General features: G+C 50.6%; 2 protein-coding genes across 2 annotated transcripts; one reads left to right on the forward strand and one right to left on the reverse strand.

The window, feature by feature from the left end:
• Positions 1 to 7,254: 7,254 nt before the first annotated feature.
• L3040_001950 (uncharacterized protein) lies at positions 7,255 to 10,040 on the forward strand (the record flags this gene model as incomplete). The annotated part of the gene is made up of 8 exons (XM_007289480.2): positions 7,255 to 7,552; positions 7,632 to 7,786; positions 7,864 to 8,368; positions 8,427 to 8,570; positions 8,624 to 8,863; positions 8,921 to 9,243; positions 9,311 to 9,834; positions 9,911 to 10,040. The coding sequence occupies 8 exons, from the start codon at positions 7,255 to 7,257 to the stop codon at positions 10,038 to 10,040; spliced, it is 2,319 nt and encodes a 772-aa protein (XP_007289542.2).
• Positions 10,041 to 11,629: 1,589 nt separating this feature from the next.
• L3040_001951 (uncharacterized protein) lies at positions 11,630 to 12,538 on the reverse strand (the record flags this gene model as incomplete). Its single annotated transcript, XM_066156952.1, has 1 exon — positions 11,630 to 12,538. The coding sequence occupies one exon, from the start codon at positions 12,536 to 12,538 to the stop codon at positions 11,630 to 11,632; it is 909 nt and encodes a 302-aa protein (XP_066012953.1).
• Positions 12,539 to 12,766: the final 228 nt, after the last annotated feature.

Consider the following 12,766-nt stretch of genomic DNA (forward strand, 5'->3'; position numbering starts at 1 on the left):
CGGGATGTCATGTAACCTCGGCGAACTAATCTTATAGATAATCTTAAAACTAATCTTATAACTGATCTTACTGTATAACTGATCTCTAGAACTATGCTAGGACTTGCTAAAAGCGTAATACTATCTTCCCCCTCCGAAAAACTGCGTCTTAGCAATTGCTATTATAAGTCTATCTTCTGTGAGCTCGCTATAATTATCTCTACCTTCGTTATAAGCTTGCAATCAAAAAGGTAGAGAGAGCTCTTGAAGGGCCTTTGCGTAAGGGTGAACTACATGGAAACGCCGTAAAAAGGGTGAAGCAGTTATTGTGTTTAAGCAAAGATACTAGTAGAAGTCTTCACCGGCGCCAATCTATGTGATTTGATAGTAAAGGCCGTTTCGAAAGACCTTAAAAGCAAGGATTTCCTCGATCTCCTATTCGTTTTGTTCAAGAAGGAGCTGAATAAATGCTGAAAACTCACGGATCTGATCTAGAAAGAGGTTGTCAGTACACGCAGTATTTACGAAAAGAGTGAGAGTGAAAAACGAAGTATATTTTCCAATATTCACGTAATTCAACCTTCTCTTTTTTATTGACTTTGGCGAATACCTCGATTAGTTCATACTATTTCTTTACGAGCTTCTTCGAAGGTCGATCGGTTTTCCAATTGCGAGTATCGATCTAGACCTCATTTTCTACGTTTTGATTTATAAATCGCCGCCCTAAGTTAGCTGAGCGCTTTACTTTCATTTATTAGACCGCAATTGATAACTGTCAGGAGCGGAACCCACTCGGAGGTAGTTGGAGGTTCTGCGGGCTTGGCTAGGTCACGTGTCACATACAGGCCACTCGAATAGTGATTCCCTATTATTGTGAGCCTTACAATAACTAAGCGAATGTGATAGCGTCTTCTGCTTCCGTAGCGACCTGAACTGCTGCGGCGCGGTCAAGGCGTTTTTGTGAGGAATCAATAGCTGAATAGCTTTACACTGGGCTAAACGGGCCAAAAATGCAAAATAACAGAGAAGGCTACAAGGCCAACCATTCTACTATATATTGAACGTTACTTTCATCAGCTTACCTGACTAAGCCTTCTACTCCTGATACTTAGCTTTTTCTTTTGATATAAACGGTCTTTTGCTTATCAAAAATCTGTATTCCACGATACCCGTTATCATACTTATCTCTTAGCAATATATTTTTAAAAAAATAGCTCAATTCTATATCCGTCATTTAAAAATCGCTTACCTCGATATTCCTTTATTTTAAATATATTCGTAATCGTAACCCTCTCTCTCGCTCCTCAACTCTTCCCCGCTCTTTGAATCTTCCTTGCTCCTCATCTCCCCTTCGCTCCTTGGACTTGTATAGCTCAGAATCGCTACTATTCTAAATCAAGCTGTTGCTGTAAACCATCATCGCTTCCTCTTCGCTAGGCGTGGTGCACGGACCTGTATCGTCGAAAGGGACGATTTTTACTACTTCAATCCAGCGCAAGACTAGCACAACTACATATGATTAGGACTGTCTTGATTAGCTATTGTTGAAATTGATACGGTGTATCTTTTAATATAAAATCAATCACGATACGATGGATGGTTGATTTCCTATCGATCTAAAAGAACGAATATAGGTATCTGTCCCGCCTCGGTGGTCCCGACCTGGCGCAGCCAGACCGGTCTTTTCTATAGTAACACCTTGTTCAAGGCCACCGACGATTATTCAGCGCCTACAGTAAAGGAGTGAGTAACTGATTGACTAATTGAATCCCTTGCTCTCAATAAATGAATGAATTGTGCGTTTTATCGTCTTGTAATTGTTTTCATCGTCGCGAGTTCACATCCGTACTTCTTGGCCTTTGCTTGTTAGAATAGCTATCCGGCATCATCGCACTTCAAAGAGCTACCAGGAATCACGGATTCAAATGCTCAAGGGACAGCTGGCTTCATTGCGCCAAAGGAGGCTGTTGATATGGATTGAATGCTTGAAGGATAATCGTCGACCGAGAGGGCTGTAGGGAGGCCCACCTAAGTGAGCCGACGATGAGCTCTGGCTGTACCGTGCTGAAAGAAAGCTACTGTTTATACACTACATACCACGGTACAGGCCTAAGTATTACCCCTCGAGGGTGCCTCAAAAGTCTAGTTTCCACTTTAAAGCCCCTGGTTATCCTACCCTCGAGGGGTAATACTTACGCCTGCGACGTAGTAACTGCGTACTGTACGAATACCTATTACACCGCGGAAGTCCGAAAAACCTACCCCGGAGTTTGCTTGTGGAGAGCCGGAAGTTTTCGTCCGCGGCCGCCGGGCTGAAGACTTTAATATAATTTTGAGCTAAACCTTATCTTAATCTAATGTTGAGCTGAATGTGGATCCTGTAAGCTGGTGAAAAATTCGGTCACCTGACCTACGGCCCGCTATGTTGATAACGGAGGCGCCGGGGGTAGATTGTGGCAGACCGCCTTCAGCGACAGGGGTTCCCATAGCATCAGTCGCGTCCAAAATTTGCATAAGGAATACGCCAGATATTCTGATCGAATTGGTTAGATCAATGCCTGAGCGCATTGAAGCAGTAGGTAGTTGCTGCAAAAGGGAAGTTCACTAAATAATAAGTGTGTTATAGTAGTAGATTTAATGATGGGAGAGCCACTCCTGATTTTTCTGCCGATGATTCTGCCGACGGCGGTCTGCCACAATTTACCCCCGGCCACCTCCGTAAGTGCAACCAACCATTTGAGCTTGGGCCATCGAAGAACACCAAAAACTTGACTAATCGCTTACTAGTAAGAAGAAAAAAAAGGGAATCTTGCGAGTTCAATAAGCTAGTTTGTAGATTTGCTCTCTCGCCATCGAGATCTACCTCTTGCGGTGAAAACCTACGATCATAAAAACTCTTTTTCCTCTCGAATACTTGATTAGCAGCTGATTGATGACAGCAAGAGAGATGCTCGAAAAACAGCTTGCTGCATCGCTCTAAGAGGGGGCTGTTGCTATAGACAAAATGCATCGCGCTCACAGAAGGCTGTCACTATAGATTATATAGCTACGAATATCTACACCGCGAAGTCCGGAAAACTTACCCCAGAGCTTGCGGAGGGCCGTAAGTTTTCAGCTTGCGGCCGGGCTAAAGCGCTACAATTCTCTTTAGTACATGCTTTCAAAGCGAAGTTGTACTACTACTACTATTTCTTGTAGAGAACTGATGTAGCGTAAATGTTGAAGGCCTCGGAAAGCAGCCTCTGCACCACGACCGAAGCGAAGCGAGGTCCCCTGATCCCGGAAGTTGCGGAGGGCCGCTAAGGATCAGAATCGTACTATTTTATATCTTGTTTACATAATCTCGAAACTTCATTCTTGTAAGAAAGTAATTGAAATGCAATGTAAATGTGATGTGATGTGCATTTTCTCTACATCCTTCTATAGCATCTTTCTTATAGAAAATCGATGTAGCGTTAATGCGAAAGGCAGCTCTGCACCACGACCGAAAGCGAAGCGAGGTCCCTTGGCCTCGGAGCTTACGGAGGCCTGCCAAGGATCAGGATCGTACTATTTCACATGCTGTTTACCTAATCTCGAAGCGTCTTTCTTACAAGAAAGTAATGTACTAGTAACATACTGTAATGTAAGATCTTGCGAATACTCTATACGTACCGCGAAGTACGGAAACTTACCCCAGAGCTTGAGGAGGGCCGTAAGTTTTAGCTCGCGGCCGGACTGAAGCGGTCCACATTTCGCTTTACATAATTTGAACGTGCATATCTTATACAGTCGAAGATCGATGCGGCGTTGATGTTCAAGGCCTCCTCGGAAGGCAGCCATACCGGAACCGTTGCCAAGCGAGGGTTCCCCTGGCCCCGGAGCTTTGCGAGGGGCCGCGAGGGGAAAGACTTCGCCTCCTAGTCGTAGTAAAGTTGCTACTTTGATCATTTGATGGTGGGTGCGGCCGACGGGAGCTTTTTGCAAATGCCCTCCGTCCTATTACTCACCCGCTTACACTTGCGATACCGTGCCTCTACTCATCGATCCGCAGTTGCTTCCAATTGAACAAATGCCGATGGTACGGCAGGCTGAGCACGGAATGGTTGAAGGAAAGAGTTTAGGCGTTGATGTACAGCCTTCCTATTTCAGTCTTAACGCTGATTTCGTATCGATTTAGGGGGTTGACTAAACACCGTAGAGTTTTATATTGTAGATATAGTTGTAGTTGTCTAGGTTTTATAGTGGAAATTAACTATCCTGAAGACCTGAATGCTTTGACAAGCATGCTAGCGCGGTAGTCCTCGGTTATCAGAAAAGCGCGCTGTTTCACGCTTGTTTTGATAGCAGAGGCCTCTTACTCCGTACTTTACTTGCCTCAAGTGCTTCAGGCAGACCGGAAACTTCAAACGGACAAGCCTAATAAGTGGAGGCGGGGGGCGGCGTATGGGGAAGGATGGCCCGGGCATCGCGATTGAAGTAAAAAGGCCGACAGTTTCCTCTGCCTCGGCATTAGTGGAGTCCTTTTTCGCACGCCTCAATACGCTAAACTGAATTGCCGCTCTATGTAGAGTAGGTACTACCGGTATGCCAGCGCAGACCTAATCCGTGCCCTGACTAGCCCCTGAAGTACTAAGTACTAGTACGTACGAAGCACAAGGCCCGCCCCTCCGTAAAGTATAAAAACCCGGGCCGATCGTAGAGGCCGAACTGAGGCTATTCGCAAGGTTGGTTTGCTAGGTACTACGTACGTACCGTAGTACTACGTCCCAAGCGTAATTGTTACACCCTTGAGGATAGGGTAACCAGGGGGCTCAAAGTGGAAACTAAACTTTTGAGGCACCACCAAGGGTGTAACAACTACGCCTGTACCGTGGTACGTAGTAGTACGTAGTACTGCGTACTTAGTACTATAACTGTTCCATCCCATGATTACAGTAAAGGGCAGCCATCCCAGGGTGGCACGGACATAATTAGACTTCCGCTGTGTTTTGGCTCGTGGCACCCTTGGGATGCTGCCCTTTCTTCATGGGGGGGGATAGTAGCTCTGTAGATCGCAAATGTTCAGAATCAACCGACTGCGAGATTTGAACGTGAGTATAGCGCGAGAAGAGGTATCAGCAAAGGGGTTTTTTTATTTTTTTTTTAAAAAAAAGGGGGGGGAAGACGAAACACGGAAAGGAAAGACAGGACAGACAAACCATTTGAAAACTCTCTAAAGCAACAGGTATTGCTCTATCTTGCCGGAAGAGTTTTGTGCAACTCTACCCCTTATTTTTTGTGTATTCGCTCTGCGGGGGGATAAAATAAAGGGTTTCCTTGTATTAATTTCATATTCAGCGAATCGGAAGATTTTTTATACTCTCCCTGCCCTTATTGAAGCGGAGTCCGGAGTACTACGTCGCAGGCATAAGTACCACGGTACAGGCCTAAGTATTACCCCTCGAGGGTAGGGAAAACAGGGGGTTTAAAGTGGAAACTAAACTTTTGAGGCACCCTCGAGGGGTAATACTTAGGCCTGTACCGTGGGTATATGCGGCGCAGAAAACGTGGCACACGGAGGTCAACGCTGTCGCGCCCCCCGAACTCTTATATGCGTCTTGTTCTCTTCTTTTCCCTCTCGCTTTAATCGCCGGCCCGCTTAAGGTGGGCCTCCTATCATCCTTTTCAGATGGCCTCCTATCATTCTTTCAGTCTTAAAAGGATGATACCTGGTAGGAGGTCCACCTATTCGAGCCGACGATGAAGCTCCAGGCCCGAAAGGATGTAACATCTATACGTATTGTGAAGTGCCGTAAGTAAAAGTTCGCACAACTAGATTGTACGTAGGTAGTACGTTGCATGTATGTTTCTGCCAAGGGAGGGAGAGAGAGGAAGGAAGGGAGGAAAGGTTTTATTGATCCCCATACGAAGAGAGAATGAGAGAAAGACCTGCTCCTCACCTTCTGATTTTTCCATCCCCGCTGTCTAGCCAGCCTTTTCAGTACGGGAGTGAGTGAGTGGGAGGTTTGCATCTCCCGCTCTCAATGAAGCGATGGACTGCGTGATTGTCGTGTTGCACTTCTTCCTCGTCGCGTGTCCCCGTACTTTTTGGCTTTGCTGTTGTTTACTTACTACCGCATCCTTATCAGGAGATGATCAAGCGTGAAGAGAGCAGGCGACGAAACTCAAAAGAATATTTTTAGACTTTTTGATGCCGCATTCTCCTGTCATCTTAATTAAAGCCGGGCCACTAGCAGCGATCAATAATCTGATGACGACCACCTCCCGAATCGGTTACCGGAGAGGCAATAACAACAATCAAGAATCATACATGCAGGCACCGGCCACGCATTTCGCATTTCTAGGAAGGAGGACGTCTCCTGCTCCCCGGCTGACTTTTTCCTTACGCTTGGCAGGATTCGGCTCTGGTCCAATTGCGCGACACGTATTATCAAATCCGGTGGGTGCAAAAAGTCACTGGGAAAAGTCTTTGCTCGCCGGAGCCTTTGGCAACTCCGAGATGGGCCCCTAGGCTTGGGACCGCTCTTGGTAAGCAGGTACGGTAGGAACGTAGAACCACGTACTTGTATATTGCTTGTATGGGGCAATGGGGCATGGCAAGACTCGATCAAGAGAATAGTCCGCGGCTTTGATGGGCTTGAGGTTGAGGCATGGGCATGGGCGTGGGCGTGGGCGTGGACGTGGACGTGGGCACCATGCGAGTGCGAGTGCGAGCGGACCTACTACCTTGTAGTAGCTCCGTGATGCCGGATCGTCGGATTGTTTGCTTGCTGTTTGCTGTCTGCCTTTGAGTTTTTTGGCTTTTAGGCTTTTTGCCTTTTTGCCTTTGCCGGCATTCCTTCAACATTATCAGAATACTACGTACTACGTATGTGCCGGGTTTTGGGCAGAAATGATGGGTCGTCCGAGTTTGCCATTTAATTTTTTTTCCCTTTCATACCGCTACCTACTACAACCTTCTACCTCTGTCGGTGGGCTTTCAATCCTCCCCACCTCCCCCCTTCCCCTGGGTCTGATATGTACGATTGTCAGCTTGGCGCACAAGGCCGGCTGGCTACAATCACTATAAATACTGCCTGAGATCATCATTGATCTCCGTTTCCCCTTTGCCCCATCGCATCCGACGCTGACGCCGACGATCTCACATTCATTGTCGTGTCTCACCCCGGAATCCCTCCTTGCGCACTCATTTAGCAGACATTCATCTTAGCACTGCTCACCTCATCCATATAATCCCACCCAGTCACTCATTCGATACTTATATCCATCCTTTCATCGCATATGCCATTCACTATGAAGTCAGCCTTACTCCTCCTCCTACCCTTGGTCTCGGCCGAAGGCTGTCCATACGCCGCCGCCAACAAGCGTGATCTTTTCGGTCGGCAAGCCGAGTCGTCCGAATCCTCCCTCCAGACACTGTCCAGCTCTTTCGGGAAGTGCTCGGCTCTCAGTGATGCGGCCGGGGGAGGCACCCGCAGCGCCGATCTGTGGCCCTGCGCCCTGAAGCTTAACGTCCTCCGTCAATTTTCCGCCGAACAGAACCCCCTCGGCGGCGACTTTGACTATGCCGCCGCCTTTGCCACGCTGGACTGTGAGTTTAGGGAGAGAGAGGGAGAGAGAGAGAGAGACACACGCTCATGGCCAACGATAGCTAACCCATCACCGTACAGATGATGCGCTCAAGGCAGATCTCAAGGCCTTGATGACCGACTCCCAGCCGTGGTGGCCCGCCGACTTTGGCCACTATGGTGGGTTCTTCATCCGTATGGCCTGGCATTCCGCGGGAACCTATCGCTCGATAGATGGCCGCGGAGGTGGTGGAATGGTAAGTCATTCTTGCGACTCCTCCCCCTTCTCCTCCTAGTGCTCCCTCACTCACGCCGTCTTTCCTCTTCACCACAGGGCCAACAGCGTTTCGCACCGCTCAACAGCTGGCCCGACAACAGCAACCTCGACAAGGCCCGTCGTCTGCTACTGCCCATTAAGCAAAAGTACGGCCGCAAGATCTCCTGGGCCGACCTGATCCTCCTCACCGGGAATGTCGCCCTCGAGGACATGGGATTCCCGACTATCGGCTTCGGTGCTGGCAGACCAGACGTCTGGCAGTCGGACGAGAGCGTGTACTGGGGATCCGAGACAACCTTGGTGCCGCAGGGAAACGACATCCGGTACAACGGATCGACCGATTATGAAGCACGCGCATCTCAGCTCCAAAAGCCTCTCGCTGCGAGCCACCACGGTCTTATCTACGTCAACCCCCAGGGTCCGGATGGGAATGGCGACACCATGCAATCGGCTCTTGATATCCGCACGACTTTTGAACGCATGGGCATGAACGACTCGGAAACAGTAGCTCTCATCGCTGGGGGTCACGCATTCGGAAAGTGCCACGGAGCTGGAGAAGGCAGTAAGTAAAGCAACTCTGACGCGTCTTCGCCCACCCTGCTTATGATTACCTTTCCCAGACTCGGGTCCGCCACCTGCCGGCGCTCCCATGGAACAACAAGACTTCGGATGGACCAGCAGCTTCGGATCCGGTGTTGGCGAGGATGCTGTTACCAGCGGTCTGGAGGTCATCTGGTCTGAAACCCCGACCAACTGGTCCAACAGTATGTCTCCATGTTCCTCAAAGCCGCCGACTTCACTAACCGAGCCGAATTAGACTACTTGATCAGTCTGTACAAGAACAATTGGACCGCGACCACGAGTCCTACCGGAGCCAAACAATTCGAGGCTGTTAATGGTCCCCTGACGTACCCAGAACCTTTTGGAACCGGTAAACGCCGCCCTTCGATGTTGGTCAGTGATCTTGCTATCAAGGACGATCCGATCTATGGAGAAATCACCAAGGCCTGGTCCGAAGACCTTCCGGCGCTCACGCACGCCTTTGCTCATGCATGGTGTAAGCTCTCACCCTCCTTCAAACTTGTCAAGTCGAGCTGACCTAGTTGCGCCACAGTCAAGCTTACCCACCGTGATATGGGACCGCGTGTCCGATACCTTGGTCCGGAAGTCCCAGCAGAGTCATTCTTGTGGCAGGACCCCCTGCCCTCCACAGGCGCTTTCCAGCTCTCTGCTGCGCAACAGACGCAGCTCAAGAACAGGATTCTCACTACCCCTGGCTTGAGCATCTCCTCGTTGGTGTCTGTTGCATGGGCCTCGGCCTCGACCTACCGAGACGGCGACAAGCGTGGAGGTGCTAACGGAGCTCGCATCGCACTGGAGCCCCAGGTTTCGTGGCCAGTCAACAACCCGAAGCAGCTCAAGACCGTCCTTGATGCCGTACGTAGAACCAGCATCCTCTCGTCTTCGTTACGTGGAAGCTATGTGTACTGACCATCTGCCACAGTTGAAAGCTATCAAGGCCAGCTTCAAGAGTGTTTCACTGGCCGACCTAATTGTTCTTGGAGGCAACGCCGCAGTCGAGCATGCTGCAGCTCTCGCCGGCCAAACGATCAGCGTCCCATTCACCCCAGGCCGTGTCGATGCCACCCAAGAGAATACCGACCTGCACAGTTTCGAATTCCTCAGACCGCAAGCTGACGGCTTCCGCAACTTCCGCAACACCACTGGGTGGGCCATCTCTCGCACCGAGGAGCTCCTGGTCGACAAGGCCCAACAACTGAAGCTTACGGCCCCTGAGCTGACCGTGTTGGTTGGAGGCATGCGCGCCCTCAACGCCAACTTTGACGGCTCCTCCGTCGGCATCTTGACCACCACCCCCGGTAAGCTCAACGCCAACTTCTTCAAGAACCTGCTGGACATGAACACGGCCTGGTCGGCCGACGCCTCCGGGGAGCTCTTCACCGGCTCCGATCGTGCCTCGGGCCAAGAGAAGTGGACCGCCTCCCGCGCGGACTTGATTTTCGGATCGTAAGTTTCCCTCTGTCCTCTGTATCTACCTTTCTCTGGGCCGCCAAACCCGATGGCTGACTTTCCCCCTCTCTAGGCACGCCGAACTGAGAGCCATCGCCGAGGTCTACACCGAGGCTGGATCCGAGGCGCAATTCGTGTCCGACTTTGCCCGGACTTGGGCCAAGGTCATGGACCTCGACCGCTTCGACGTCAAGAAGGCATAAGCATAAGCAAGCATAAGCAGCGAACACGCACGCGTACATGTCTTTACTCTTTTCCCTCCCTGGGCCGTGTATATAGTTACGTTTTCTTTTTCTGGGGGTTTTTTTTTGGTCCCTCTGGTGGGGCACGATCAGCAGTCGGCAGGCAGTCAATAGGTAGGATAGGGTATGTCGCCTGGTCGATATTAATGCCTCTATTTGTACATACTTATCAAACTTCATTATCATTATCTTAACGACCAGCAAAGCTTTTTCCCGTTTGCGAACGAAGGCGTGACGCTCTTCGTGAGCCGACCGACTTGTTGTAATTAGTGAGTCTGTGTTTGTGTTGAAGCCATATCGGTACGGTAGTTTATCTCTGTGGATTTCTGAGCTCGTGATGTGCGGGTGGATCTCTACCTATCACTATCTACCTTGATGAAGAAAGGCCCGGTACGCCGGTTCGGGCACGGGCGGGGGGAAGGAAGGGCCGAGTGCACGCACGCACTTCTACTCCGGTCATGAAGGTCGACGAGACGACGATGATGGTGATGACGATGATGATCCACCAGCTTATTACCATCCTATCCTCCCAGGAACCTTTTTTTTCAGACTTTTCCTACCTACGAGCTAGCCAACCAAGGACGAACGCTCGAAAAGGATGTTCGCCGTCTTTTCAGGCCACCGAGAACTCAATATCAATATGGAACCACACGAGCCCGGGAGCCGATGTTAGTATCGATACCGGAAACTGGCTGACTGGTGGTTTAAAGAGAAAGAAAAAGAAGAAAAAAGAGTTTGTTTTCTGGCCTGGCTCAGATAGGTACCGGTAGTGGATCGGGTTGGTGTGAGAGGGGAGAGAGAGAGAGTGGGGGGTAGGACGGATAGATGGATGGATGGTGGCACGGGTGCGACGTCGGAGTAGGAGATGAAACGAGATGAAATGAAATGAAATGAAATGAAATGACTTGACAGTGTATGGTATCTGATGGGTGACTTCGTGGGTGTCTGTCGATGCCTGGGAAGGTCGGACGGAGTGTTGAGATGGGGGGGGGGATGGAATGGATGGGATGGGATGGGATGGGATTGGATGGGAGACTGTGTCAGATCTCTACTTGATATGTAGGTCTCGAAACTATCTGGGCGGCGACGAGATGGGAAAGCAAAACTCTCTCTCTCTCTCTCTGGCTTGGGAAGGAAGGAAAAGTCTGGATGGTGAAAAGAAGGTTTAGATAATTTGCTAGGAGATTTCCCGTTTTGTTAAGTAGATACATTACGGGATGAAGAGCGGGGAGATGGTGATTGAAGACGATTCTATTATTGAATCGTCTGTTTGCTTGGGCTTGAGAGGAGGGCTATTGATTGTTGCGCTTCGTGATTATAGACTTCGTAAATGTCTATTTGGATACTACCTTACTACGGTGACGAAGTTATCAGGTTGAAGATTCTTTTTTTGTTTCAACGGCTTGAAGATTATGAGATGCAGATGGGACTGATTTGGAGAGATTTCTAAACATAAGAGCAGTCGAGCGCTAAATAAAGAGGGTTGGTTAATCTTCTACGCCGGGTACTACTCCGCAAAGGAAACGGGTATGAACCCAGTAGCCATATCACTAAACAGAATACACCATCGACAACACCATCACCACCACCATCACCATCCAGCATCCACCCCCCTCCCGCATCCTCTCCGCCCCATTCTTCCCCGTAGCCGTAGGCTTCGAACTGGCAACCCCCTCCCCCGTCGTCGTAACAGTCGCCACCGTCCCGGCGACCGTCCTCCCGGCAAAAGTCATCCCGGCAACGGTACTCTCGACGGTAACCAGACTCAGCTCCGTCACCACAACCAGGTGGCTCCCGCGACGAGCGGGAAGCAGGATCGTGACCTGCGTCGTCGCCCGCACCGTCGACGCAGGGATCGTCGTGCCCGGCTGCGTCCGCCCCGGCACCGTCGTCGTATACGTCAGCGTGACGCCGCTGCCCAGCTCGCTCGGCGGGACGGCCAGCCCGACGCCGACGTCGGTGAGCTGGCTCGGCGTGGGCGGCAGGGTCTGGGTATCGGGTCGCGCGGACGACGCGGCAGGGTAGAGGTTCCCCCGGGACCCGTTGGCGAGGACGTACGCCCCCGTCTCGAGGTTCGCCGTGTCCCCCTCCGCGCTCGTGTACGCGCCCCCGACCACGGTGCCGAAACTTCCATCGGGCAGGAAGTAGTTGGTCGTGAGGCGGTCGTAGCAGAACGGGATCGCGAGCTCGGCGAGGGTGAGACAGGAGAGCAGGGCGTTGCAGCAGAGAGAGGCGGGTCCTCGCTTCGCTTGTAGCGAGCGGGTCGCCGAGCTGGATGGGAGAGAGGACTTGACGATGTCGGTTAAGAGACTCTGGAAGTCGGGGCTGCCGATTCGAGGTGTGGTGGCGGAGATGGCGTCAGGAGGAGAGCAGATCGAGTATCCTTCGTCGCAGACGGTGGCTAGGGCTGCAGAGATGGCAAGACCTAGCCCTGTTAGATTGAAAATTCTGGAGTGCATTGTTTTCTGTGCGAAAGAGTGGTCTGTATACGTAGATTTGATCGCCGTGGCATGGAGAGTAAGTGGCCACTGATCAAGTACAACATCAGGGGAGCACTGCTGAATCACTTGAGCTGTGAATAGAAGCGCAAGGATGATTAAGACCGGACAACTATTGTATATCAGCAATCACAGAGACGCGATGATTGAGAAGGAGAGGAAGATTCGAGCGCGAAGTACCTGTGTCTC

Source organism: Drepanopeziza brunnea (genome assembly GCF_022702325.1).
Source record: "Drepanopeziza brunnea f. sp. 'multigermtubi' strain 214-2 chromosome Unknown ctg2, whole genome shotgun sequence".
Lineage (NCBI taxonomy): Eukaryota > Fungi > Ascomycota > Leotiomycetes > Helotiales > Drepanopezizaceae > Drepanopeziza > Drepanopeziza brunnea.